The sequence below is a fragment of the Heterocephalus glaber genome, unplaced genomic scaffold (assembly GCF_053883595.1).
Source record: "Heterocephalus glaber isolate CG9 unplaced genomic scaffold, H.glaber_assembly_v1.0 deba00001733, whole genome shotgun sequence".
Classification (NCBI taxonomy): domain Eukaryota; kingdom Metazoa; phylum Chordata; class Mammalia; order Rodentia; family Bathyergidae; genus Heterocephalus; species Heterocephalus glaber.
Window position 1 is genome coordinate 12981769 of NW_028258444.1, and position 24636 is coordinate 13006404.

A 24636-nucleotide genomic window follows, 5' to 3' on the forward strand; every position below is an offset into this window, starting at 1 on the left:
GAGAGATGAATGCCTAAGACACAGCAGGTTTAAACTACTTTATATTTGCTAATTCAGTGTCCAAACACTTTATTTGCTATTTCTGTCAACTTCCACTATGGTAACATTTCTTTTAATGTTCGCTGAGTCTTTATTTTGAGTTTATATTTTAAATAATATAATCTTGCCTCATTCTGAGGATTTAAATTAGGCTTTTTTCTCCAGAAAGTATTTGCTTTTGTTAAATTTGGAGCCCAGGAGATATTTTACTTTTGAGACAACTTTACATTCTTTGGAAGATCCTGCTTTGCTACATGAGACCCAGGTTCAGTTCCTCTACCTTGAAACATCTCCAGACTTAGTTTTATTTCTTCATTTTTCTTACAGGACTTTGGTCCCAAAGTAACCCGAAAGCAAAGATTTTAAATTTGCTTACTGGTGTTCCTTAAATGTTTATATCACTATTCTTTCTGCTTCCTAACTGTTTACTTTTATAAAAATATTTTTTGGTTGTGGTTGCCCCACTTTCCATTATTTGCACAGTTTACAACACTGACCATGCCCATAGCAGGCATCGAACAAATATGTAGTAAATGAATATTTTAATTATGAAAATGTTATCAACTAAGATTTTGCCATATGGGCTACAACCATAGACATAAAAACCTATAGTATTTAAAATCACACAGTTTTTCCTATTTTTAAAAATCTTTGGAGTCTAAATAAAATAGAGAAAATGCCTACAATACATGAAAGAATTTATGTAAAATAACATTAAATTTTTAATAAAAATTCTTTGGATTTACTTTGACTCAGGAGATTACTTTTTTTCAGGACGGAATACTTCTTTTTTACTTCAACTGAAGTAAAACATCTTTTTGGGGGCTGCATCTTGATCTTTTTATTTTACTTTAATGTAGGCTTATAAAATTTTTTGCAGAATTGCCCAAAGGGTCCTTACTCTTAGTTTGAATAAAACGATAATTGATAGACCTTCCCTAACTCATCTTAAAGTATTTCAAAAGAATGTTAGACTGTGCTTCAAAATTTTTATGTGACCATTGATGGGTCATTTCAACTATTTGCACCTCTGGCTCCTCATTGAGGAAACTTCCTTGAGACATTATTCTAGGATATTACTGGGGGAATAAAAAGCACAGCAACTATAATTAGCATCTTTCTGTGCTTTATACTAATAATCATTTACATTTCTATGTTACGAACTTTAATATCTTTGTTCGCTAAATCTATAAATGGAATAGAGAGAATTAGGAAGTTTACAAGTACCAGACAAATAAAAAACTTTGATTATTAAAAGTTGAGATAATCTTTTATTTCTAGGGCAGGAGTTCCCTGTGTAGTTCACATTGGCCTTGAACTCACTATGTAGCCCAGGCTGGCCTCAAACTCAAAGCAATCCTCCTGCTTCAGCCTCCCAAGTGCTGAGATTACAGGAATGTGCCACATGCTTTGCTGAAATAATCATGTTTTAAAAAATTGTTTTAGATCTACGATAGCTTGTGATGTCTCATTAATTTGAACAATATAAAATTTCAGATATTTGATGAATTGTGACCTTAAAAATTCCATTTCATATGCTTGCACTTAGTATATTTATAAAATACAAACCAGATTGATTTCTTGGTATTATGGAGTATAATACTGTATGTATGAATAATTAAATCTGTAGCTAAACTTTAACTTAGGCTACAAGCTAAGATGTAACGTAGTTTTAGGGTTCTTTTTTATTGATAACCATTTTTAAAAGAAAAAGTAATAAATACATCAACATCTAATATGTCTTTTTGGGGTCACTTTTTCCTTTTGATCATTAAACAACTTAAGCTCATTAAGCTTAAAGGATGGTTGAATGGAAAGGATTGTATTATAAAAATAAAATATAATATTTAGTCTCTCAATAAAATAGAAGGCTTATCGCTTTGTTTTCCTGAGAAAAATTTATGTCATCACGTGTTCATTAGGATATTAATATTTTATTAAATTTTTATCTTAATACAGTATTGAAATTGACATTAAACTGTAGATCTGTCAGCACTATCCTTTGTACTGGGTTTATAACCATGGGTTTTCAACCATGGGTTTCCTTTCTTCCTAGAACCTGTTTTGATTTTATATTGTAAAATTATTTTAGTATTATATGATTTAGAATTCAGTTCTCAATGTTTGATTTTTTTGTCAAAGTCAGTGAATAACACATTTTATGATTTAGCTCCTACTCCTAATAAAAGGTGATAACTATCTCTTCAATATTTTAAAATTCTCTTTCTATCTTGAAATAACAAAAATTTTATTTGAGTATTAGTGGACTAGTGTTCTTAGGGAACAAAAGTTTTATGATTTTATATAACTAAATAAATTTGTGTTTGTCTAACTAGACTCCCCTTTCTCTCTAATGATGTTTTGGCGAGTGTGATGATAATTTTTTGTTGATATCTCAACCATGGAATAGTTCTCTTATTTTTTCATTGAATTATTTTATTCATTTTTTATTATTTTTGGTGCAGGAAATTGAACCTCAGGCTTCATGTATGCTAAGAATATGCTCTACCACTGAGGTGTGTCCCAGCCCTAATTCTCTCATTTTAGTTAATTTTGTTATGCTGCTAATTTTCCCCATTCTTTTTTTTGGTACCAGGGATTGAACTCGGGTCCTTGTGCTTGTGAGGCAGGCACTGGAACCACTGAGCTAAATCCCTGGCCCGTGTGCTGCTTATTTTTAATTAGTAAATTTTCAGCAAAAAGTATGATGTTAGAAATTATAAATTCATGCAGATCGGTAGTGAGTACTTCCTGTTCTTAGTGTAGTCTGATTGGAAGTCAATTTCAATTAATTTTTAAGTGCTGTGATCCAATTTTATTGTATCTTTTTTCCCCTCTTATTCTTTCCATAAGAGATGGAGCTTACATTTAGGCAAGTATTCTAATGTTTAAAAATGTTAAATATTAATTAGACCTTCAAACAAATATTATCAATGTGTTACTTCAGGTACATTTCATATATTAAAGAGGCAGATTAAATATAAGGAGAAATATTTTTTCTTTTCGGGTCCTTGCACTTGCGAGGCAGGTGGCAGAACCACTGAGCTCAATCCCTGGCCCATTCTTTTTTCTTTTAACTAGTAAAGTTAATACTTTTTAAAAATAAGCAGTCTTTTGAATTAGCAGAAATTGAGCTAATCTGTCACTGACAAAACAAATCATTCAATCTCAGAAATGGACTGGATCTAAACAGTTGTATAATGCAGCCCCTTACACTGGATCTGGCAAGTAGCCATTCCTCCAGGTCTCCAATGAAAGTTACTACCTCCCTAGAGAGTCCATCCTACAAGCTCTTTTGGATTGTTATTCCAATATGTGAAGTATTTAATGAGCATCATGATCTAGATGGGATTATCTCCAATTTGTTTTGAGGTTTATGGGAAGTATAGATTTAGTTGAGCAATAGGGAAGGAAATAAGAATATCCCATGTAGATTTTTCAGTATGGGCATACGAAAGAAAACCACAGCCTGCTTAGTGTTGGAAACAGAGTGGGAAGTAGGGAGTAGTGAGAGAAGTAAGCATGGGTCAAACCATGTGATGCCTTGTATACTATTTTGAAGAGCTTGGACTTTATATTATGGGGAAAAGTGAAAGCTTTAAAAAATTTTATTAGTACATATTTGCAGTATAAAATGATTCCATTCATCATGGGGAGTTGGTACATGTACATAATATATCTGAATTATTTTTACTCCCTTTTACTTCCTCTTGGCCTCCCTTCCCATTGGAAGATTTTCTGTCTTTCTTTCTGTACTAGGGATTGAACTCACGACCTTGTACTTTTGAGGCAGGTGTGGTGCCACTGAGCTAAATCCCCGGCCCTCCACTGGAAGATTTTAAATGAAGGAATGATGTGGCCATATTTGTATTTCAGTTATTAGATCTAGCAGGGATGTACCAGGTAAACTTGAGAAGGAAAGGCTGGAGCTGCAAAAGGCCAGCTAGGTTGCTGGTATGGTCTCAGCAAGAGACAATGAGAACCTGAATTATGAGAGAAGAGTATAGATATAAGGACATAAAATGATACGACTGTTGATGGAAATGGATGGTGTTCAGGAAGGGAAAATCAAGAGGGAATTATACCTTGAGTTATTTTGCAAATTTGGTAAGATAGTAAATTCAGAAGTAGGTATGGATTTAGGGAGAGAAATGTCAGGTTGGAAACAGGAGCATATTGTGTGTTGAAGTGATGCGTGGGGATATTGATCTTGTTTTTGTATACTGAGTTTCATTTGCTAGTAATTTGTTTTTTGGGGTTTTTTTTTGGGTGGTACCGGGGGGGGGGATTGAACTTGAGTCCTTGCGCTTGCACAGCAGGCGGCAAAACCACTGAGCTAAATCCCCATTGTATATTGAGTTTGACTTGCCAGAAGGACGTACAGGAGGACAGTGAGCAGGTGAAACTCAGGAGAAAAAGTCTGTATTGGAGATATTGGATGTTAAAACCATGACAGTGAATGAGATCATGCAGTATTATGATAAAGATAGACTGAGGACAGACCATGGGAATGTCATCATTTTATGCTTGAGATGGAAGGAGAGTTGCCTAAAATGGTGACTGAAAATAATCAGAAAGCAGCAAAAAGAGTAAGGTGCATCTGGTGATAGGGTTGCCAACAAAATAGAGTGTCAAAAGGACATTATTTCATATGCCCAAAGTGTCTAGTAAGTTCAAGGCCAATATATTTGTACTAGAGTTGCAGTGGTAGAGATCATTAACTTTTGCCAGAACAATTTCAGTACAGTATTGCGTTTGTGTAACAAGTAAGATCTCAGTGACTAGATGAATAAGACAAGGAGAGTGGATCATAGTTCAAGAACTTGAGGCCAGGTACGCATTGTTTTTAGGATGGTTTTAAGAGATTTTTGAGCAAAGGTAAAAAAATGAGGAGGGGGGAGAGATTGGATACACAAAGGAGAGAAAGAATAGCTAGAACAAGATCTCAGGAGAGGGGAGGGTATTGTTTAAAAATAAGAACATGTAGAGTATTTCTTTTGGAAGGAGTACTGCATTTTTTGGGAAATGAAGGAAGGAAATTGAAATAGCCCTGGAGGTAGATAAGTAGACAAATGTTAGTGAGCATGAGGTAGAAAGAAATCAAGTTTGATGGGGAATGACATCTCCTTCAGTTTGGCACCAAGGTCACATTCGGAGAGTAAAATGAGCTTATTAAGAAACTTTGAGGTGACAATTGAAATGCATGTTGAGGAAGATAGGAAAAATAGTTGACAAGAACAAGGAAAAATATTAATGAATTAGCCATGTAGCACTCAGAAAATAGTTGAATTTGAAGATCATGACAGTGTAGTGGCTTATCAACCCAGTTGTGTGTTTTTTTCCACAACAATTTACCATAATTGGAGGAAACAAATTGTAGCTCTGAGTTGGGGTTGGAGTTTTGCAGGGGAAGTTTAAGACAAGTACAGGGTGCATAAGAACAAAAGATATTGGTGAGAAGAAAGTCTGGTATTGAAATAATAATTCATGCTCAGAAAGGAATAGCATTCAGGAGGTGGCTAGCTGGTAAATGAGGAGAAAACAGGGGGATGGATGAAACTTAAAGATTAGAAGGGCCCTCTAGGGCTCAATGGGTAGGTGTAATAGGAGGCTGATATAGAAAGAGTTCCATACATGGGATGTGGTTTGTTCACTTGTGTGTCTCTTCATCTTAATTCACTGGAAAAAATATTTAAGATATGCTGTGTGCCAGATATGCTACTTAGTTCATTTTCTATTGCTATGACAGAATACCTGAGACTAGATAATTTGTAAAGAATAGAAGTTTATTTAGCTCATGGTTCTGGAGGCTGGGTAGTCCAAGAGCATGGGGCGGGTGTCTCTCAGCTTTGGATGAGACTTTTGTGCTGCTTTAACTAATGGGAGAAACTGGAAGAGCAAGTGGGCGTGTGAAGAAAGACAAAACGTTAGTGAATGGTGGCTTTGCTTTATAACAGTCCACTCTTGTGGCACATAATCCTAGCCTAAAAGAAGTAATCCCATCCCACAAGAAAGGCATTACCTCCTTCAAATGACTAATAATCTCCAGCACCCCACCGTGTCTCAATACCATTACACTGGGAATCAGATTTCAGTGTGAATTTTCAGGAGGACAAGCCATGTTCAAATTATAGCGAGTCCTGTGGGATGCAGTGGTTAATGAAGACAAATATGATCCTCACTGTTCTGCAGCTTATAGACAGGTGTGAGGCACACAATAGACAATAAGCTAGCTATACAGAGTTTATGCCTTGAATCTGCTGAGGCTGAGCAAGCTGAGTGATGACAGCGTGTCGTTGCCAACAAGGTGTGTTTTGTCTGTTTTCTGCTTATGGAATTTTTCTTTTGGAGAACTTGAAGAATATGAAGAAAGATAAAGGAAGACTTGGGGCATTAACCCTGTTCTTTTTTGCTTCTCAGGGCCTTTGTTGTATTACTCATCTTGTATTTGGTGGATAATTTTAGTTGTGGTAATAAAAACCTCCAAAATATATGATGACTGGAGATCAATTGAACTTCTCACTCATTTAAATCCACAAATGTGACAAAGTCCCCTGTTTCCAGCAGTGATTCAGGATGAAGGGGCCTTCCATCTATGGCTCTATCTTCTTCAGTGCTATGTTTGGCAGGCTTACCTTGTATTTGGGGATCCAAGTGGTGCCAGAGAACTAATTTTGCCTGGGTCGCAGAGTGGCGCATGTCACATTGACTTAGCTGTCATTGCTTTTGATGTGTCTGACTGTTCAGGACCCAAAACAGCCCAAATAGAACAAATCTCATGACTTTCTCTAGAAATTCAAGGGTAAAGGCATTAACTCCTTTATGGGCAAAAATTAAGACACATTCTTTAAGACTGCTATATCGTTTTGGGACCACAGACCACAGAGGATGTATATGTGGGTGTAGAGGAGAAGGCAGAGGGTACTGACCAAGAGGGGAATCCTACCCTAAGGAAATGAAGCTGTAAAATGGAGCTGACTCTCGCTCTGATAATATTGGTTGTGTGCTGGATCAAGTCTTACTTGTAGTCATTTCATCTCTTTAGTGAAACCAAGTCTACATTATTTTTTAATCATTTATTGTATGTAGAAAATTATATTTTGTTTAAGGAATAAATGTGAGAAAAAAGCCAATAAGGAAAGACTTTTTGTAATTTAAGCAAATTTTAGTTTTTTGTTCTTGTTATTGGTAACAGTGAATATCATTGCTGGTGTGTGGAATGCTCATTGTGCTGACTCTAGCTAACTTTGGACTCCAACAAACTAAATATACCCGTTTAAATAACTGCAGTTGTCACTTTTTGTTATGCATAAGAATAGCCCCAATGTTATACTGGAGGTTTTGGTACTTTCCTCTTAAGGAAAGTGCCCCTTCAATTGTCCTTTTCTATTTCCTAATCAGGGTCTTAAGTGTAATGGAACATTTTTCTTCTAAATTAAATTTTGTTCTGAGGTTCTGCTTATAAAACTGAGCTGGAGGGCCGGGGATTTAGCCCAGTGGTTCCGTCGCCTGCCTTGCAAGCACAAGGACCCAAGTTCGATCCCTGGTACCAAAAAAAACAAAACAAAACAAAAACTGAGCTGGAGAGTACAATATTAGTAATTTCTCAGATTACCTTTTGTGTTGCTAAAAGTTTACAGAAGTCTCAAGGCTTATAGAGAATCTGAAAATAAATCCTTCACTTTGCACTTACCTCTCTCCCCTTCTAATGCTGCCGGGGTGACGGTCTCCTACCTGTTTGGTGTTATGACTTAGTCTAAAGTAGCTGGGATTTACCCAGGTCCTTGAGCTCCTGATGGAGGCAGGAGGTGCTTTACTGGCCCCATTCCCTTGGATCTAGGTCAGTCTGAGAAAGTAGACTTCCAAGGCTACGACCTTTGATATCTTGACCTTCATCAACATTCAGTTAATCATCTCCAAGCGAGGCTCTGCCAATGTGGAGGCCTAAATCCTTGTATCCTCAAAGAACCTAGAAGCTCTCACTCTATCCAGGCCTCTGTGCTAACAATTTCCCACTGTGCAGTTATCCCTGTGTGTAACCTGGGAACTCAAGCCCTTCCCTATCTCCTCTGAAGTTCTTTGGTTTAGTTCTGCACACAGGCTGTCTTGTGAGAACCATCCTGGAAGAAAATGGACCCAGAATCATAAAGTCTACTAGTGACAGGAAATATTCCTTTCTATTCTTTTTCTGATGAGAACCTAGGAAAAAAAATCCAAGAAATCAAGTAATTTCTCCAAAATTCTTCCTATTATACTCATCTACCTCTATCTTCCACAATATATATGGGCCCATCATATATATTTAATATGCTTTTAGATCATAAGACTTGTTAAAATTTTATGGCATCTTAGTGGCCCTAAATCTATTGTATTTTCAGATCAAATTTTGCCATTCCTGGCTTTTTAATTTGGCTTTAGCTAATATTTGTAACTTTCCATTCCTGTGCCTTCCTGTGCTCACTCCCAACACATACATAGGTTTTGTATCACTGATTATTTTGATAATTCTAAACTCTATTTTCCAGCTATCTTGACCACATGGAAAATGATGGTCTATACAATCCAAGATGGATTTTATTTATAACAAATATTTACTCAGACTTATAAATGTATTCATGATTAAAATGAATATCACTTTTTGGTTTGCTTTGTGATAGTCTCACTATATAGTCCAGGTGGACTTTGAATTTGCTGAGTTGTTCTTGAATTTGGGATACTCCTGCCTCAGCCTTCTGAATGCTGGGATTACAGACATGTGCTGAATTACAGGGACATGCCACCATGCTTGGCTTGAAAATCTTTTTTTTTTTTTTTTTTTGGTACCAGGGATCGAACTCAGGTCCTTGCGCTTGCACAGCAGGCGTCGAAACCACTGAGCTAAATCCCCGGCCCCATGAAAATCATTTTTGACCATGTCAGAAATGTACCTTTTTCTTAGAGATGCTGGATATCAAAATAATTTTGACCATATCAGAAACATACCTTTTTCTTAGAGATGCCTGTTATTTTTGCTGATCTATAAAAGCTGTTTTCACTGTTATCTCCTGACATTCTTGTAATGGAAAGTGTTATAAAATTCTGAATTCTGTGACTGTATGAAAAGTGGTGTATGCCATCAGCTCTCCTTATCTACAGATTCCATATCCACAGATTCAATCAACTCTGGATTGAAAATACTTGAAAAGAATTGTGTCTGTAGTGAAAGTGTACAGACTTTTTGGTGGTCATTATTTCATAAACAATACAATCTTTATGTAGCATTTACATTGTATTAGGTAAATAAATAATCTACAGATGATTTGAAGTATATGGCAGGATATGGTGCGTTCTATGCAAATCTATGCCATTTACTAGAAGAGACTTGGGTATCAATGAATTTGGGTGTCTATTAAAGGCTTTGGAACCAGTTCTCTGGATACTGAGCCTGTAATTTATTGGTCAACCCAGTAGGCTTAGGGAAGGATAGGGTCACTATTAATAATTATGACAAAGTAATAGTTATAAACCAGTGCTGTGCCAGACAAACTACACGTATGGTCATCGTGCAGGGCAAAAAGAGTATATTGTCATGTGATAGCCTCAGCTACCTCCAAGGTTCTTGGTTTGACTAGATTGCATGGCAAAGTTTTTGTCAGAGCAGTCAACTGAAGGTCTTGTATGTGTACATGTTTCTAGCATTCAGTGGTCAATCATGGAGTTAACCTTGAAGTTTAGTGTAGGGAAATTTTCATAATGCGACTTGCCCCAAGTTTAGCTTATAGGGAATTTTAATAATGTAATTTAATTCAACAATTGGGTCTCACCAGTTCCAGCCTTAATATATTACGGCACTGTTTTGTGCTTTTCCAGTGAATTTCAAGCCATGTTAACCTGCCATTTTGTTCTAATGACTCTAATGGCGCAAATTAGTGCCAGACAATGAGCTTGGCAGTGACAGCAGAAAAGGTACTGTCATGTCTCTTTTTAGTAACTTTGTGTTATTTCAGCCAGTGCACAATTAATTCACAATGTTTTATTTGAAAACACTTTAAATCACCAACATCATTATTTGACTTTTAGAGTACACCCATTAGTGAATTTTTTGACATGTGCAAGTTAAGAAAGAAATTCACATTTAAACTTAAAGGAACTCTAATTGTATATCTTTGTGGTTCTTGATTATCACCTACTGAATTAAATAAATAAGTCTTTGTTTGAAGCTAAAGGGAACCTTGAACAAAGAGTGTCCATGAGTCTAAAATAAGTTCGTATTTCCATTAAATACACAAGTGAAGGTGGATTTAGATCCATCTCCTTGTTATCTCCCATTTTGCTCACAGCTGTATGTTTTTATTTTTAAAAATTATTTATTTATTTTTTTCCCATTAAATTTATTGGTACATTTTCGGTATAAAATGCAGTTACATTCATCATTGGGATCTTGTACCATTACATGAGTCTCTTGGTTCTTTTTTTTTTCCCCTTCCCTTGCCCTCCCTTCACCCCCTCCACCCTTCCCTATTTGCAAAGACTTTGTTTACATTTTTTTCCTTTTCTCATATTTTTTCTTTTCCCTTTTTTCCTTTCCTCTACCCCTCCCACTTCCCCTGCACCTTTAGACCTTTTCTTCCTGTTACACAATATCAATTATACATTTTTAAAATTACAGTATCAAGATTTAGGAGACATTACCACAGATTTTACAGAATTTAAAAGGATATAGAAAGCATATTTCAAAAATCTATTTTGAAATAATTTTGACAACTTCTAAGAAGTACCTTGGAAGACAAATTAATGAAACTAACTCTGGAGGAAATATAAAATTTGAATAGCACCTATTAAAGAAAGTATATTCCTAGCTTGAAAAGCTACCTATATGACACCAGCAGGATCATATACATTTTAACTGATAAATTATATCAAACGATTAAAGCAGAAAAAGAAGGAACACTTCTCCACTCATTTTAGGAACTCAACATTGTGCTAATCCTAAAACTGGATAAAGATAATAGAAGAAAAAAGTATGAACATAGATAGAAATTTGTTTAACAAAACAAACTATCGGAAGTCAGATCTGGCAGTATGTAGAAAGTGGTTTTGTTATAGGGATGGCAGTGTTGGTTCAGCATTGGAAGATCCACCCCCAAAAGTCATCATTTTAATAGAGGAAAGGAAAAAGCCATATGATCCTGTCACTAGTTGGAGAAAAAGTATTGTACTAAATTCTACAGCTCACAGCTGTATGTTTGACTCCCAGGATCTTATCTGGCATGTAATAGGCACACATTAAATATTTGTTCAATGAATGAATAAATATTCTTTATAGTTTGCTTTGAGACATTTGTCACATATTTTTGTTCTCAAGCATTTTGTGCTAATATCTATTTACTCTAATATTTCTTTTTTTAAAAATTCTTTTATTGGTATATTTTAGGTATGCAATACACTTACATTTCTCATTGGGAACTTGTACCTTTACATAATGTATCTTGGTTCTTATTTTTTCCCCATTCCCAGCCTTCCCTTCACCCCCTCCACCCTTCCCTATTTACAAAAACTTTGTTTCCATTTCTCATAATGTTTTCTTTCCCTTCTTTCCTTTGCCCTGACCCTCCCACTACCCCTAGCCCTTTGGACCTTTTCTTCCTATTTTGCATTATCAATTATTCATTCTAATCATTGGTACATTTTAGGTATACAATATAATGACATTCATCATTGGAAATTTGCACCTTTACATAGTCTCTCTTGGTTCTTATTTTTCTCCCTTCCCCTGCCCTCCTTTCAACCCCTCCAACCTTCCTTATTTACAAAGACTTTGTTTCCATTTTTCCATTTTCTCATATTAATTCCATTCTCTTCTTTCTTTCTCATACCACTCCCACTTCCCCTTCCCCTTTGTCCCTTTTCTTCCTATATCACATTATCTATTATACCTTTTAGGTCTTATTTACATTTTCAGTTTCTCACACTAGAGAAACTATTTGGTATTTATATATGTCTCTCCTATTGATTTCACTTAAGAGTATTGCCTCAATGTGCATCCATTTAGCTATAAATGTCTCTACTTTCTCATTTTTTATGGCTGAGTAGTACTCCATTTTATTAAAAAAAGCCACATTGTTTTTATCCAGTCTCCAGTTGATGGGGATTTGGGCTGTTTCCAAGTTTTAGATATTACAAATTGTGCTGCTGTGAACATGGGTGCACATATATCACTGTGGTATGATTCTTTTAATTCTTGGGGAAGATCCCCAGCAGGGGAATAGTGGGGTCAAATGGGACTTCCAGTCCTAGTTCTTTGAGGTATCTCCATACTGATTTCCACAGTGCTTGCACCAATCTGCACTCCCACCAGCAGTGGAGCAGGGTTCCTCTTTCCCCACACCCCCGCCAGCATTTGTCATTGGTTGATTTCATGATAGCAGCCATTGTTTCTGGAGTGAGGTGGAATCTCAGCGTTGTTTTCATTTGCATCTCTCCAATGACCAGTGATGTTGAACATGTTTTCATGTATTTATTTGCTATTCCTACTTCTTTGTCTGAGAAATGTCTGTTCATTTCAGATGCCCATTTTTGGACTGGGTGTTTAAATTTGAGAGGTCTGATCTTTTTAAGTTCTTTATAGAATCAAGATAATAGGCCTTTTTCTGAGGAACAGCAGGTGAAGATTTTTTTCCCACATTGTGGGTTGTCTCTTCACATTGCTGGTGGTTTCTCTTGCTGTGCAGAAGCTTTTTAATAAGAAGAGATCCCACTTGTTGATTGTTTGTGCTAGTTCACGGGCAACTGAGGTTTTGTTCATAAAATCCTTTCCTACACCAATGTCTTCAAGAGTTTTACCTAACCTCTCTTCCAGCTGGTTCAGCGTTTCTATTTTAATATTTAGATCTTTAATCCAGTTCGATTTTAGTTTAGTGCATGGTGAGAGATATAGGTCTAGTTTTAATCTTTGGCAAGTTGAAGCTCAATTTTTGCAGCACCATTTATTAAAGAGGCTATCTTAACTCCAGTGAGGGTGTTTGGCTCCTTCATCAAAGATGAGATGGCCGAGTGTGTCTGGAGTTGTTTCTGCATCTTCTAATCTGTTCCACTGGTCCTCAAGTCTGTTTCTTTGCCAGTACCATGCTGTTTTTATCACAGTAGCTTTGTAGTATAGTTTCAAGTTGGGGGTTGTGATACCCCCTGCCATGTCTCTGTTACCTAGAATTGCTTTTGCTATTCTGGGTCTCTTCTCATTCCAAATGAATTTTTAGATTGTTTTCTTGAGGTCTATGAAGTATGCTCCTGGGATAGCAATTGGATTTGCATTAAATCTATACAGCAGTTTTGGAATTATGGCCATTTTCACTATATTAATCCTTCCTACCCAGGAGCAGGGGATGTCTGTCCATTTTCTGATAATGTTTTCAATCTCTCTTTTCAGAGTGCTATAATTTTCAGAGAAGAAGTCTTTGATTTCTTTAATTAGTTTGATTCCTAGGTATTTCAGTTTTTTGGATGTTATTGTGAAAGGAATCATTTGCCCTGTTTCTCTCTCAGTTAGTCTGTTGTTTGTGTAGAGGAAAGTTATTGATTTTTTTGTGTTTAACTTGTATCTGGCTACTTTACTATATTTGGTTATTAAGTCTAGAAGATGTTTGGTGGAATTCTTGGGGTCTTCTATATACAGTATCATGTCATCAGCAAATAAAGATAATTTGACTTCTTCATTTCCTATCTTTATTCCTTTTATTTCTTTCTCTTGTCTAATTGCTGTGGCTAGTGTTTCCAGAACAATATTGAACAAGAGTGGTAATAGTGGACATCCTTGTCTTGTTCCTGATTTTAGTGTGAAGGGTTTCAGTTTTTGACCATTTAGTATGATATTGGCTGTTGGTTTTTCATAGATGGCTTCTATCAGTTTGAGGTAGAGACCATCTATTCCGATTTTTTGTAGGGTATGTATCATAAATGCATGTTGGATTTTGTCAAATGCTTTTTCTGCATCTGTGGAGACAATCATATGGTTTTTGTCCTTGACTCTGTTGGTGTAGTGTATTACACTGATTGATTTGCATATGTTAAACCATCCCTGCATTGCTGGGATGAATCCCACTTGGTCCTGGTGTATGCTCCTCTTGATCTTCTGGATTCTATTTGCCAGTATCTTATTAAGGATTTTTGCATCTATGTTCATTAGTAAGATTGGCTTATAGCTCTCTTATTCTGTTGAGCCTTTCTCTGCTTTGGCGATCAAGGTGATGCTTGCTTGCAGGAATGAATTGAGAGTATTGCTTCCCTTTCAATTTCATTGAAGAGTTTAAACAGTAGTGGCAGTAGTTCCTCTCTAAATGTCTTGTAGAATTCAGCAATGAAGCCATCAGGACCTGGGCTTTTCTTAGTTGGTAAAGTTTTAATTACATTTTCAATTTTATTGGTTGATATTGGGTTGTTTAGAATTTTTAGGTCTTCTTCATTCAACTTCGGCAATTCATATGTATCTAGGAATCTGTCCATTTCTTCTGTGTTGTCCATCTTATTGGCGTATAGGTTCTGGAAGTATGTATTGATGATCCTCTGTATTTCTGCTGGGTCTGTTGTAATTTCACCCTTTTCATTCCTAATTACATGGATTTGGGCCTTTTCTTTCCTTTTTCTGACAAGGTTGGCTAAGGGTTTGTCAATTTTTTTGATTCTTTTGAGGAACCAACTCTTGGCTTTATTGATTTTTTTGTATCATCCTCTTAGTCTCCATTGCATTGATTTCTCCTCTGATCTTTATAATTTCCTCCTTTTATGAGCTTTGGGTTTGTCCTGCCCTTCTTTTTCTAGAAGAAGCTTGATTTTCAGCATCAGGTCATTTAATTGAGCTCATTCTGTTTTTCTAATATGTGTATTCACTGCTATGAATTTCCCTTGTAAGCCTGCTTTCATTTTGTTCCATAGATTCCGATATGTTGTATTGTCATTGTCATTTAATTGAAGGAACTGTCTGATTTCTTCTTTAATTTCCTCTTTGACCTATTGGTTATTCAGAAGTGTGTTGTTCAATTTCCACATGTTTATGAAATTTTTCCAGTTTCTTTTGCTATGGATCTTCAATTTCATTGCAGTATGGTCTGATAATATACAGGGGATAACTTCAATTCCTTTGCACTTACTTAAACATGTTCTGTGTGTGAGTATGTGGTTTATTTTTGAGAATGACCCATGTGCAGCTGAGAAGAATGTGCATTCTGATTTTGTGGGGTGGAAGACTCTGTAAACATCTGTTAAGTTCATTTGTTCAAGAGTTTGATTGAGTTCTAGTATTTCATTACTCATTTTTTGTTTAGTTGATCTGTCTATTTGTGACAGTTGGGCACTGAGGTCCCCCACTACAATTGTATTAGTGCATATATGACTTTTCATGTCTGTTAGTATTTGTTTTATATAGTTGGGCTCCCTAGTGTTTGGTGCATAGATATTTATGATTGTCATCTCTTCCTTTTGGATTGTTCCCTTTACAAGGATATAGTGTCCTTCTTTGTCTCTCTTAATCAATGTTGGTTTGAAATCTACTTGATCTGTAAAGAGGACAGCTACTCCTGCTTTTTTTCAGATTCCTGTTGCATGGAGTATTGTTTTCCATCCTTTAACTTTTAGTGTATGAGTTTCATTTTGAATTAAGTGTGTTTCTTGTATGCAGCATATTGTTGGATCTTCCTTCTTGACTCATTTTGCCAGTCAATTTCTTTTGATTGTTGAATTGAGATCATTAACATTGATGGTTAACTGATACATATTGACTTATCATTGTCATGACTTTTTCTTTTTGTTGGATTCTCCCCTTTTACATTTAATTTGTTGTAGCTCCCAATGGGTTCATTCTGCTTTGCTTCCTGGGGTTGTGATCCTCATTGTCTGTTCCTAGGATATTGTCTAAAATTTTTTGGAGTCCTGGTTTGGTATTCATTAAGTTCCTAAGGTGCTCTTTGTCACGAAAGTATCTTATTTATCCATCAATTTTATTTTGCTTAAATTCTTTTATTGGTACATTTTATGTATACAATACATTTACATTTATCATTGGGTGCTTGTACCTGTACATGATGTATCTTGGTTCTTATTTTTTCCCCATTACCTGTGCACCCATCAATCTGGGTTGGAGGCTGTTTTCCTTTAGGGCTTGCAATACATCGCTCCAAGCTCTTCTTGCCTTGATGGTTTGTGTTGAGAAGTCTGCTATGATTCTGATGGGCTTTCCTTTGTAGGTGATTTGTTTCTTTTCTCTAACTGCTTGTAGAACTTTGTTCTTCTGTTGAGTTTCTGGAATCTTAACAATTATATGCCTATGTGTAGATTTTTTTTTTATCAAGGCTATTTGGAGTCCTATATGCCTCACTTATCTGTATGTTAAGTTCTTTTTCCCTGCTTGGGAAATTTTCTGCCATGACTTCTGTGAACAGTTTTTTTTTTTATGTCATCTGCACTCTCTTCTGTTTCTTCTTTGACTCCAATCAGTCTTATGTTATTCTTCTTTGCATCTTCTAGCAGCTGCTGGTTGATTTCTCATGTCCCCTTACACTTTTGAAGCAATTTTTCTTTTCCTGGTTATTAATTGCAATCTTGTCTTCTATATCTGAAATTCTGTCCTCACATTGGCTCATTCTGCTGTGTAGCCTTTCAATGGAGCTTTTCACTTCCAAGAAATCTATTTACATCTGTTTTGTGGATTCCATTTGTTTCCTATGTTGGTATTCCATCATGTTCCTCAGCTCCTCTCTAGATTTATTAATCATGTTTTGCACTAGGAGCACAATCTCTGCTATTATCTGAGAAATTATTTCTGATTTCATTTTTTCCAGATCCTCTTTTGTTACCAGTTCAGGGAGTCCAGGTGGTTGAGTATCAGAGTGTTCCATCTCACTTCCCTTTGTTGTTGCTGTAGGTGATCTGGAAGTCTGGTTTTGATACTTGTTTGCCTGTCTTCTCGGGGTGGAGGGGGATGTTGTTGGCATCCACATGGCTCACCTCCTCTGAGCTGGGAGAGGTGGGATGGTGGCTCAGAAGCCCCTTCCTCTGAGCCGGGTGCAGTGGGACTCATGGCAGCCCAGAAGCCCCTTCACCTGGGCCGGCAGCAGGGGATGGAGGGCCACCCAGAAGCCCCTTCCTCTGGACCAGGAGTGGCAGGAAGGACAGCGGCCTGGAAGCCCCTCCCTCTGGGCCAGGAGTGGTGGCACAGATGGCATCCTGGAAGCCCCTTCCTCTGGGCTGGGAGTGGTGGGATGGATGGTGGCCCAGAAGCCCCTTCCTTCACTCTAATATTTCTGACAGTGTGTTGTGTGGAGGCTTAAATATCCCTGACTTTCCACAATCATTTTTTAATTTTATGTGAAAATAAAACAAAATTTTATAACAAAATAATAAGAGAATAAGAAGAATTAAAACACCATGTATCATTATCTTCAAAGTAGTTACTTGAATTAATTAATCAACATGTTCTATAATGTTGTAATTTGAAGTGTTAATATCACTTGTTTTATTAGGGAGTTTCCCACATGTTTTAGTTATACAGTCACATTCCCCTGACTCTCATATTTGCTTTTTTCTTTGCCTGCACAGGCCAAGAAACCAGGTGATGCAATCTGAGCTGTCTTTTTTTGGCTTCATCTAAATTTTTAGCTAGGGTAATGTTTCTGTTAGCTTGGTTTCCAAATTACATCTAATGTGCTCTTTAAATACAAGTGAGACTTGATAGAAAGTTTGATAGTTAAAAGAGTATTTTTTTCCTGTGGTCAGTAAGCTATATGAAATGTACTGTATATTCTAAAGGAGATCATTTCCCAATGGAAATAAATATATATTTCATAACTTTCATATCATTAAAAAGGTAATCTTTTCTCTAGCAAAAATTTTATTATAAGATTTCAGGTGTATCCAATTTTAATTGTACTTACTACATCTATATCATTTCCCTTATGATTTAGATATACTTTCTCAGAAATGGAAATAGATATAATAGAGAAAATTTATCTTGAGAGAGGCCACAGTGATCTATCCTAATTTTTTTTTACTCTCATAGTATTTCTTTTTCTTCTCTCTCTCCCTCTGTCCTTCCCCTCCCCTCTCCTCCTCCTCCTCCTCCTCCTCCTCCTCCTCCTCCTCCTCCTCCTCCTCCTCCTTCTTCTTCTTCTTCTTCTTCTTCTCCTTCCTTCCTTCCTTCCTTCCTTTCTTCCTTCCTTCCTTCCTTTCTTGTTAGGTACTTGTACCATCATTTCCTTCCTTTACCATAAATCAAAATATTTTTTTGGATTAATTCTGATCTTAGTAAATTTTACTTTAGGGTTTGTTTTAATATTTTTTCTTAAACTATTTGCATTCTAACATTGCTTTGATTTTAGCATTTTCTTTGTAAATGTGATTTTAGAGTTCAGGGTGGAAATTATATTTTTCCAAGAGCAACACCAAGCTCCATAACACACGTATAAGGCCCTACGTACTTGCTCATTTGCATATTCATGGGCATGGACTAGTTTAGCTAAGAGTGTGGCTGAGCTGTCTGTGTCTTATGACAGAGCCTTTATTTTTCTTTTTAAGTGTTCTTGTGCCCTTGGTTTTATCATCTAGCCAGTATTAAGAATGGATGTACAAGGGCTGGGGATTTAGCTCAGTGGTTCTGCTGCCTGTTTCTCAAGTACAAGGTTCCGAGTTCAATCCCTGGTACCAAAGGGGGGAAAAAAAAGAATGGATGTATGAAAGCAAAGGCAAAATGTATGAAATTTATGCAACTTATTCACCATTTGCTTTCAGTAGTTTCAATAAGAACCAAAAACATATTTATGAAAAAGAATGGAAAGTAGTAATGCTCTAATTCATCTTACTTTCATGCCAGCATAAGCAATAATCCCTGGATATTAAATTCTCACATTAGTACTATTTGCTCTAGGATGACATTTGATATGAATGTTCCCATGGACTTCTTTCAGGATCATTTATTTACAAAAGAGCAAAAAAAAGACATTATATAATGGTTTCACCCATAAGATAGTCCTATAGAAAAGACTTCAGAATATACCAAGAAAACAGATTCACTAAGATAAAGCAAAGATGTATGAATTTTTATTTATAATATACATTGATTTCTAATGTTTACATTTCAGGTCAGTTGCTCCGGTTAAAAATGTTTCGAGAGGATCATGGGTCATGGATGACAATGTTCTTCAGCACAATTCTCTTTCTCTTCATATTCTCTCACATATACAACACCATTCTTCTAATGGATGGCAACATGGGGTAGGTTATCTTTCCCCTTTCTTCTGTGGTGAGTGTTATATTTGTAACTAATAAGGATTCAGCCAGGATTTTTTAGTTTGTAGTAAGTAAAATCTCCTTTACAAATATTCTACCTTAAATAGGGATAGTTTGTTTGCTTTTCTTATTTCAGGCCTATCTTTTTTTTAAGATGCCTATAGTATTTTACAATACTTAGACTTTGTTTCTTATTCTTTAGGACTTTTCTATGGGGTAGTTTGAGGGAAGGTACTAATTTTTTAATAGCAAGAGAGTGTGATAATCGGGAAGCTTACTGACTTGTTTATATTCATCTAATTAGTAGAGCAAGGTTATGGTAAAAATCTCAAGGTTTGTATTTCCATTGCTGTACCATGCCTGGCTAAATAAAAGCAATTGGATATTGGTAGCATTACTTTTTTACTCTTTTGGTAGTCTCAACTGAGATATCTTTGTTATAAATGTGTCAATGTAAAAGTTAACCACCCTGAAGTAGATGAAAGTTTGTGACCCATACTTATCAAATCATCATAGCTTGTAGATATGTTAATATGTAGATTTTAGATTTTTAAAAAACTTTCTCTAGATCTTTCAATATACAACAAAATACAGGAATTGGTCTCTCAATATGATTTCCTCTGGATTTGCTGTCAGTAATTTTTGAAGGAAGCATATAAGGAGATTGACTAAGCCTACAGCATTAAGCAATAGATCAACTGGCCAGGGATTTAGCTCAGTGGTTCTGGTGCCTGCCTCTCAAGCGCAAGGTCCCAAGTTCGATCCCCGGTACCAAAAAAAAAAAAAAAAAAAAAAAAAGCAATAGATCAATAGTAGTAACAACAGCCTTAGGTATTTTTTGTGTAGTGAAATAGTTACTGAGGAAGGTTTTGATCTACTTTCTCCAATAGATTGGAAAGCTAAGTAATAGCCTTTTCTTGTAAGTGTTAGATGAGGCAAGATTGTTGTCCCATTCTATAGCGTGCAGTTGTTTTGATGTTAGATATAGATTTTGGCCACCAGTTTCAGTCCTGAGAGGAAATGTTATTTAAAATTTTATTGGTTTTATTTTTTCTCCCATTAAAGGAAATAAATAGTAGAAGGAAAGTAGTTATTTCACAAGGTTTTTACTTTAGCCCATAAGAAAAAGTGGTACATTTGAGAACATGATTTTTAGATCAAATACTCAGGCCTTAGAAAGTTATCAACATGTTTTGTAATTATTTTTTATACTTAGAATGATGCAATTAATACTGGGTCTGTTTTTAGATGGTGAAGTTACGAACTCTAACTGAGTCTACTCAGAATATGCCTCAGCCTTTGAACCTCTAATAACCAAATAGATAATTATTGGAGTTACCTAAAACAACAAGGGTCTCTCTGGGAGGTTTTGTACTCTCATTGCACTGGGACAAAAAGAGGAAAGAATCCATCTAAAATTATATTTTAAAGCTGTTGATAGAAATAATATGTAGTATATGAAGTCTATCCTTTGTCCAGAAGTTGGTTTTTCATCTGATTTTATTTTTTTTTTTATATGGAACAACTGAGGTCTGTGTTAACTGGAAATGCTTATTTTATACAAAGAAGCAGATTTCAAAGCAACAAATTAAATGTGGTAATAGATAACCCCTTGCTCATTGTAACACATTCAATGGCTAATAATAAAAGATAAACTTAATAAGTTAACAGTTACAGAGTGCTTAGTATGAGACATGAACTGTCTCAAATCTCATACTGATCCTATGCAATAGGTATTTTTATTATCTTTATTTTATAGATCAAGAAACTGAGGGCTAGAGAGATTTTGCCACATTCCCAAGGTTCTGTTCTAGTTAAATCTCCCTTCTAAACAACAATAGAGGAGTTGACCTATTAAGTAGTGAATTGTAGTAATACAGCGTACTGAAAGGTCAGCATGATTCTGATAGATGGCTCATGCTGTTATTCATTCACTATTTTTCCACTAGCTTTCCTTTGTATGCTAATCATTCCAACCGAGTTTTAAAATAGAAAGAACCAAAAGATATATTAGATTAGAATTTATGTGTAGCATCTTAACTTAAAACTGTATGTGTTTTCTCTTTCTTCAAAGGCTAAATACAGCATTACAGGCTCTTATGTAACAGTTGAACTCCAGGAATCTGCTTCATCTTAGCCGAACAAGGCTCTTTTATTGAAAGAATGTTTTAAAATTGTCACTTTAAAAAATCCAAAGCCAAGAATAAATTATTTAGTATTACAGATAAAAATTAAATTATTTACAAAAGATGTATGACTAACTTTCATGTTGCACATTATTTGAACTATCTAATACTTCAAAGTAGGGACACAAACTTGGAGAAAAATCAGTTCTTCAAGCAATAGGAGCAGTTGTATTTTAGCGGTTCTCCAGGACACATATGCTATGGCTTCATCCTATACAGGGCAGAAAATGATGGAGCCAGAGGGTGGTTATGGATAGCGAGCACACAGACATCACGGCTGAGTGGATTTGTGTTAGGATTGCAAGATACTTTGCACTGACTCTGATTTGCATTGAGGATTCAGTTCAATTGTTGTTTATGGATCTTTCTTGGAATATTGGGCTATAACCATCCCCAAAAGTGTTTCAAGAATTTTCAGTGATACCTAGACTTGTGTTCATGAATTTTAGGACTCATTTCCACGATGGAAGACTGAAGGACTAGAATGAGTGGTGAGTGGTGGTAGGGTTTCAGAAAGGAAGAAGATGTTTTCCTAGGCTGACCTGCTTTTATTTTTTCCTCTGTCAATTTTAGAATTGCATATAAATTTAGGATAAGTTGGAGTCTCATGATCCCTGGTTACAAAGAACTGAATCCCTAGGTTTATTTGAACCGCAACCTTAACCAGAACTGACTTGATAAAAGTCAAATAGATTGACACCTGTTATGGCTTGTATCTAGCTGTCCCCCCAAAGCCTCATGTGCTCATAGATGGGGCTTTTTAGAGACGACTGGATCTAGAGCATGTGATACTATGGGGATTAAAGGTGTGTGGTACTAAATTAGTCTATCAATTGGAATTAGAATAGTTCTGTGGGTAGATAATGGATGTCTCACCTTTGGTGGCACCAATCAATAGTCCTATAGCCTGGATGAAATATAAAGGGAGAGAGGGAAGGCAGGCTTGCTGCTGCTTGCTGCTTCACTGGCTGCTGCCTGCTTGCCATGGACTATTTCTCCTCTGTGATGCCCCACTGGTATGCCACCCTGCATTGGAGCCAGCTGACTATGGACTGAAATCTTTGCAAACTGTGAGCTGAAATAAACCTTTAACTTGTGAGTGTTGAGTTTTTTTTTATCTTGGGAAAAAGAAAAGTAACTAAGATAGATTTTGGTACCAGGAGTGGGGCCCTTGCTGTGACACTACCTGGCCACATGGTTCAGTAGCCTTTGGAATGGCTTGAAGGAAGAGTTTCAAAGGTTTGGAGATGCTGACTGAAGAAGCAACCCTGGAATGCTGTAAGCCAAACTTGATGGGAAAGTCTAGTCAGAACTTAGAAAACCATAATACTGATAGACATGCAGCCAGTAAAGACCAGGCTCAGGAGGATTCAGTTAGCAACAAGGACTGTATTAGCTGTTGGACTCCAGACTATGTGTGTTTTTCTTTGGCAGAGAATTTGTTGGCATTTTGATCTTGTCCAGGGACTTTGCATGAGACTGAGATTAAGGGCAGTGAACTAATTAATCTGGCAGAAGAAATTTCAAGGCAGTCTAATGTTAAAGCAGTGGCATGGCTACTGTTTTGAGCTTTTAGCCAGGTCTATGTTGAGAATCAAGAGCAATGACCCTAGCAGAATGATTTGAAATGTTTTCAGTTTGGCCAAGAAGGAAGCTCTGATGAAGTTGCAGACTACAAAGATGGAGCAGAGGAGGACTTAGTTTCTGAGAAGGAACAAAACAATAGAAAAGATGGCCTGAGGACATCATAAGAACCAGTAGAACTCCAGCCTTTGCAGTCTCAAAATTGTAAAAGTAAAAGACTTGCTTTAAGAAGAGAGCCTGAGAGGATCATGTTCCAGAATGGTGGTGGCCTAAGGAATTTGTTCCTGGGTATTTGCTTCATAGTGCTCAGCAATCCAGGTACTCAACCCCTACAGCCTAGAGAGAAGGAAGCCTGGCTACTGTTCAGCTGGTGGCAGACTTTGGCATTATCCATGTGGTGCTCGTTTTAGGTGCATGCAAAATGCAAGAGTTGTGGAGTCAGGAAGGCTTCTATCCAGATTTCAGAAGAAGGCCTCAGAGGCCAAGAAGTGTGCCCCTGAGGGGGCAGTGTGTGTGAAGCTGTGAGATTGAATCAGAAGGTGCAATGGAGATCCTAGAAGGTTGGAGAAGCCAGGATCATCTGAGAAAAACTGCAAGAAGTGAGCAAGCTGTCTCAAGAGAGAAGCCATGGGAGCTACAACCATGGGCAGTGCTGTAGGGGTGGAGACACCCAACCCTTTTGGAGTTTACATTTTGCCACAGATTATCCCATATGTTGGATATGGAACTGTAGCGTTTCATGTTTGCCCACCTGGATTTTGGACTTCCTTTGGTCCCATTTCTTTCTGTCTCCCCTTTTGTACCTTTTGGAATGGAAATGTTTATTTTGTGCCATTGTATGTTGGAAATGTTTAACTTTCTTTTCATTTATACAGGAGCTCTCAGGTAAAATTTGCCTTAAATCTCAGAGGAAACTTTGGTCTTGGACTTTTCAGCAATGCTGAAACTGTTAGTCTTCTGGCAACTCTTAGAGATGGACTAAATGCCTTTTGCATAAAGGGATGTGCATTAATCTTTTGGGAGCTGGGGTGGAATGTTATGGCTTGTACCTAAATGTCCTCCCAAAGCCTCATATGCTCATAGATGGAGCTTTACAGAGCTGGCTGGATCTAGGGCATGTGATACCGGGATTAAGGGATTAAGTTTTGTGTGTAGATAATGGATGCCCTACCCTGGGTGTGGGTGTCACCAATCAGTAGTCCTATAGCATTGATGAAATACAAAGGGAGAGAGGGAAGGCAGGCTTGCTGCTGCTGCTTGCTGCTTCACTAGCTCCTGCCTGTTTGCCATGAACTATTTCTCTTCTGTGATACCCCTCTGCCATGCCACCCTGTATTGGAGCCAGCTGACTGTGGACTGAAACCGTTACAAACTGTGAGCTGAAATAAATCTTTCTTCCTTTAACTTGTGGGTATTGAATATTTTATCACAGCAATAAGAAAAGTAACTAAAGTAGCCCCAGTTTTCTGTATTAAGATGAAATTCCTGATGGTCAGTAACTTTTATTTCATTTTGCATTCTGAGGAGCCAAGGTGAGAGGGGATCAAATGGAGAGGGAAAAAGGTAAGTTAGCTTT

General features: G+C 36.6%; 1 protein-coding gene and 1 pseudogene across 3 annotated transcripts in view; one reads left to right on the forward strand and one right to left on the reverse strand.

The window, feature by feature from the left end:
* Positions 1 to 9090, reverse strand: part of LOC106010935 (tubulin alpha-1C chain-like) — a 51427-nt pseudogene extending 42337 nt beyond the window's left edge.
* The window catches only part of Tmem117 (transmembrane protein 117), a 569660-nt gene that overhangs the window by 104946 nt on the left and 440078 nt on the right, over positions 1 to 24636 (forward strand). For all 3 annotated transcript variants that reach the window (XM_087200080.1, XM_004863160.3, XM_087200081.1), the window contains exon 3: positions 19143 to 19275. In XM_087200080.1, coding sequence (XP_087056206.1) covers positions 19143 to 19275 — 133 coding nt within the window. The remainder of the gene's footprint in view (positions 1 to 19142; positions 19276 to 24636) is intronic.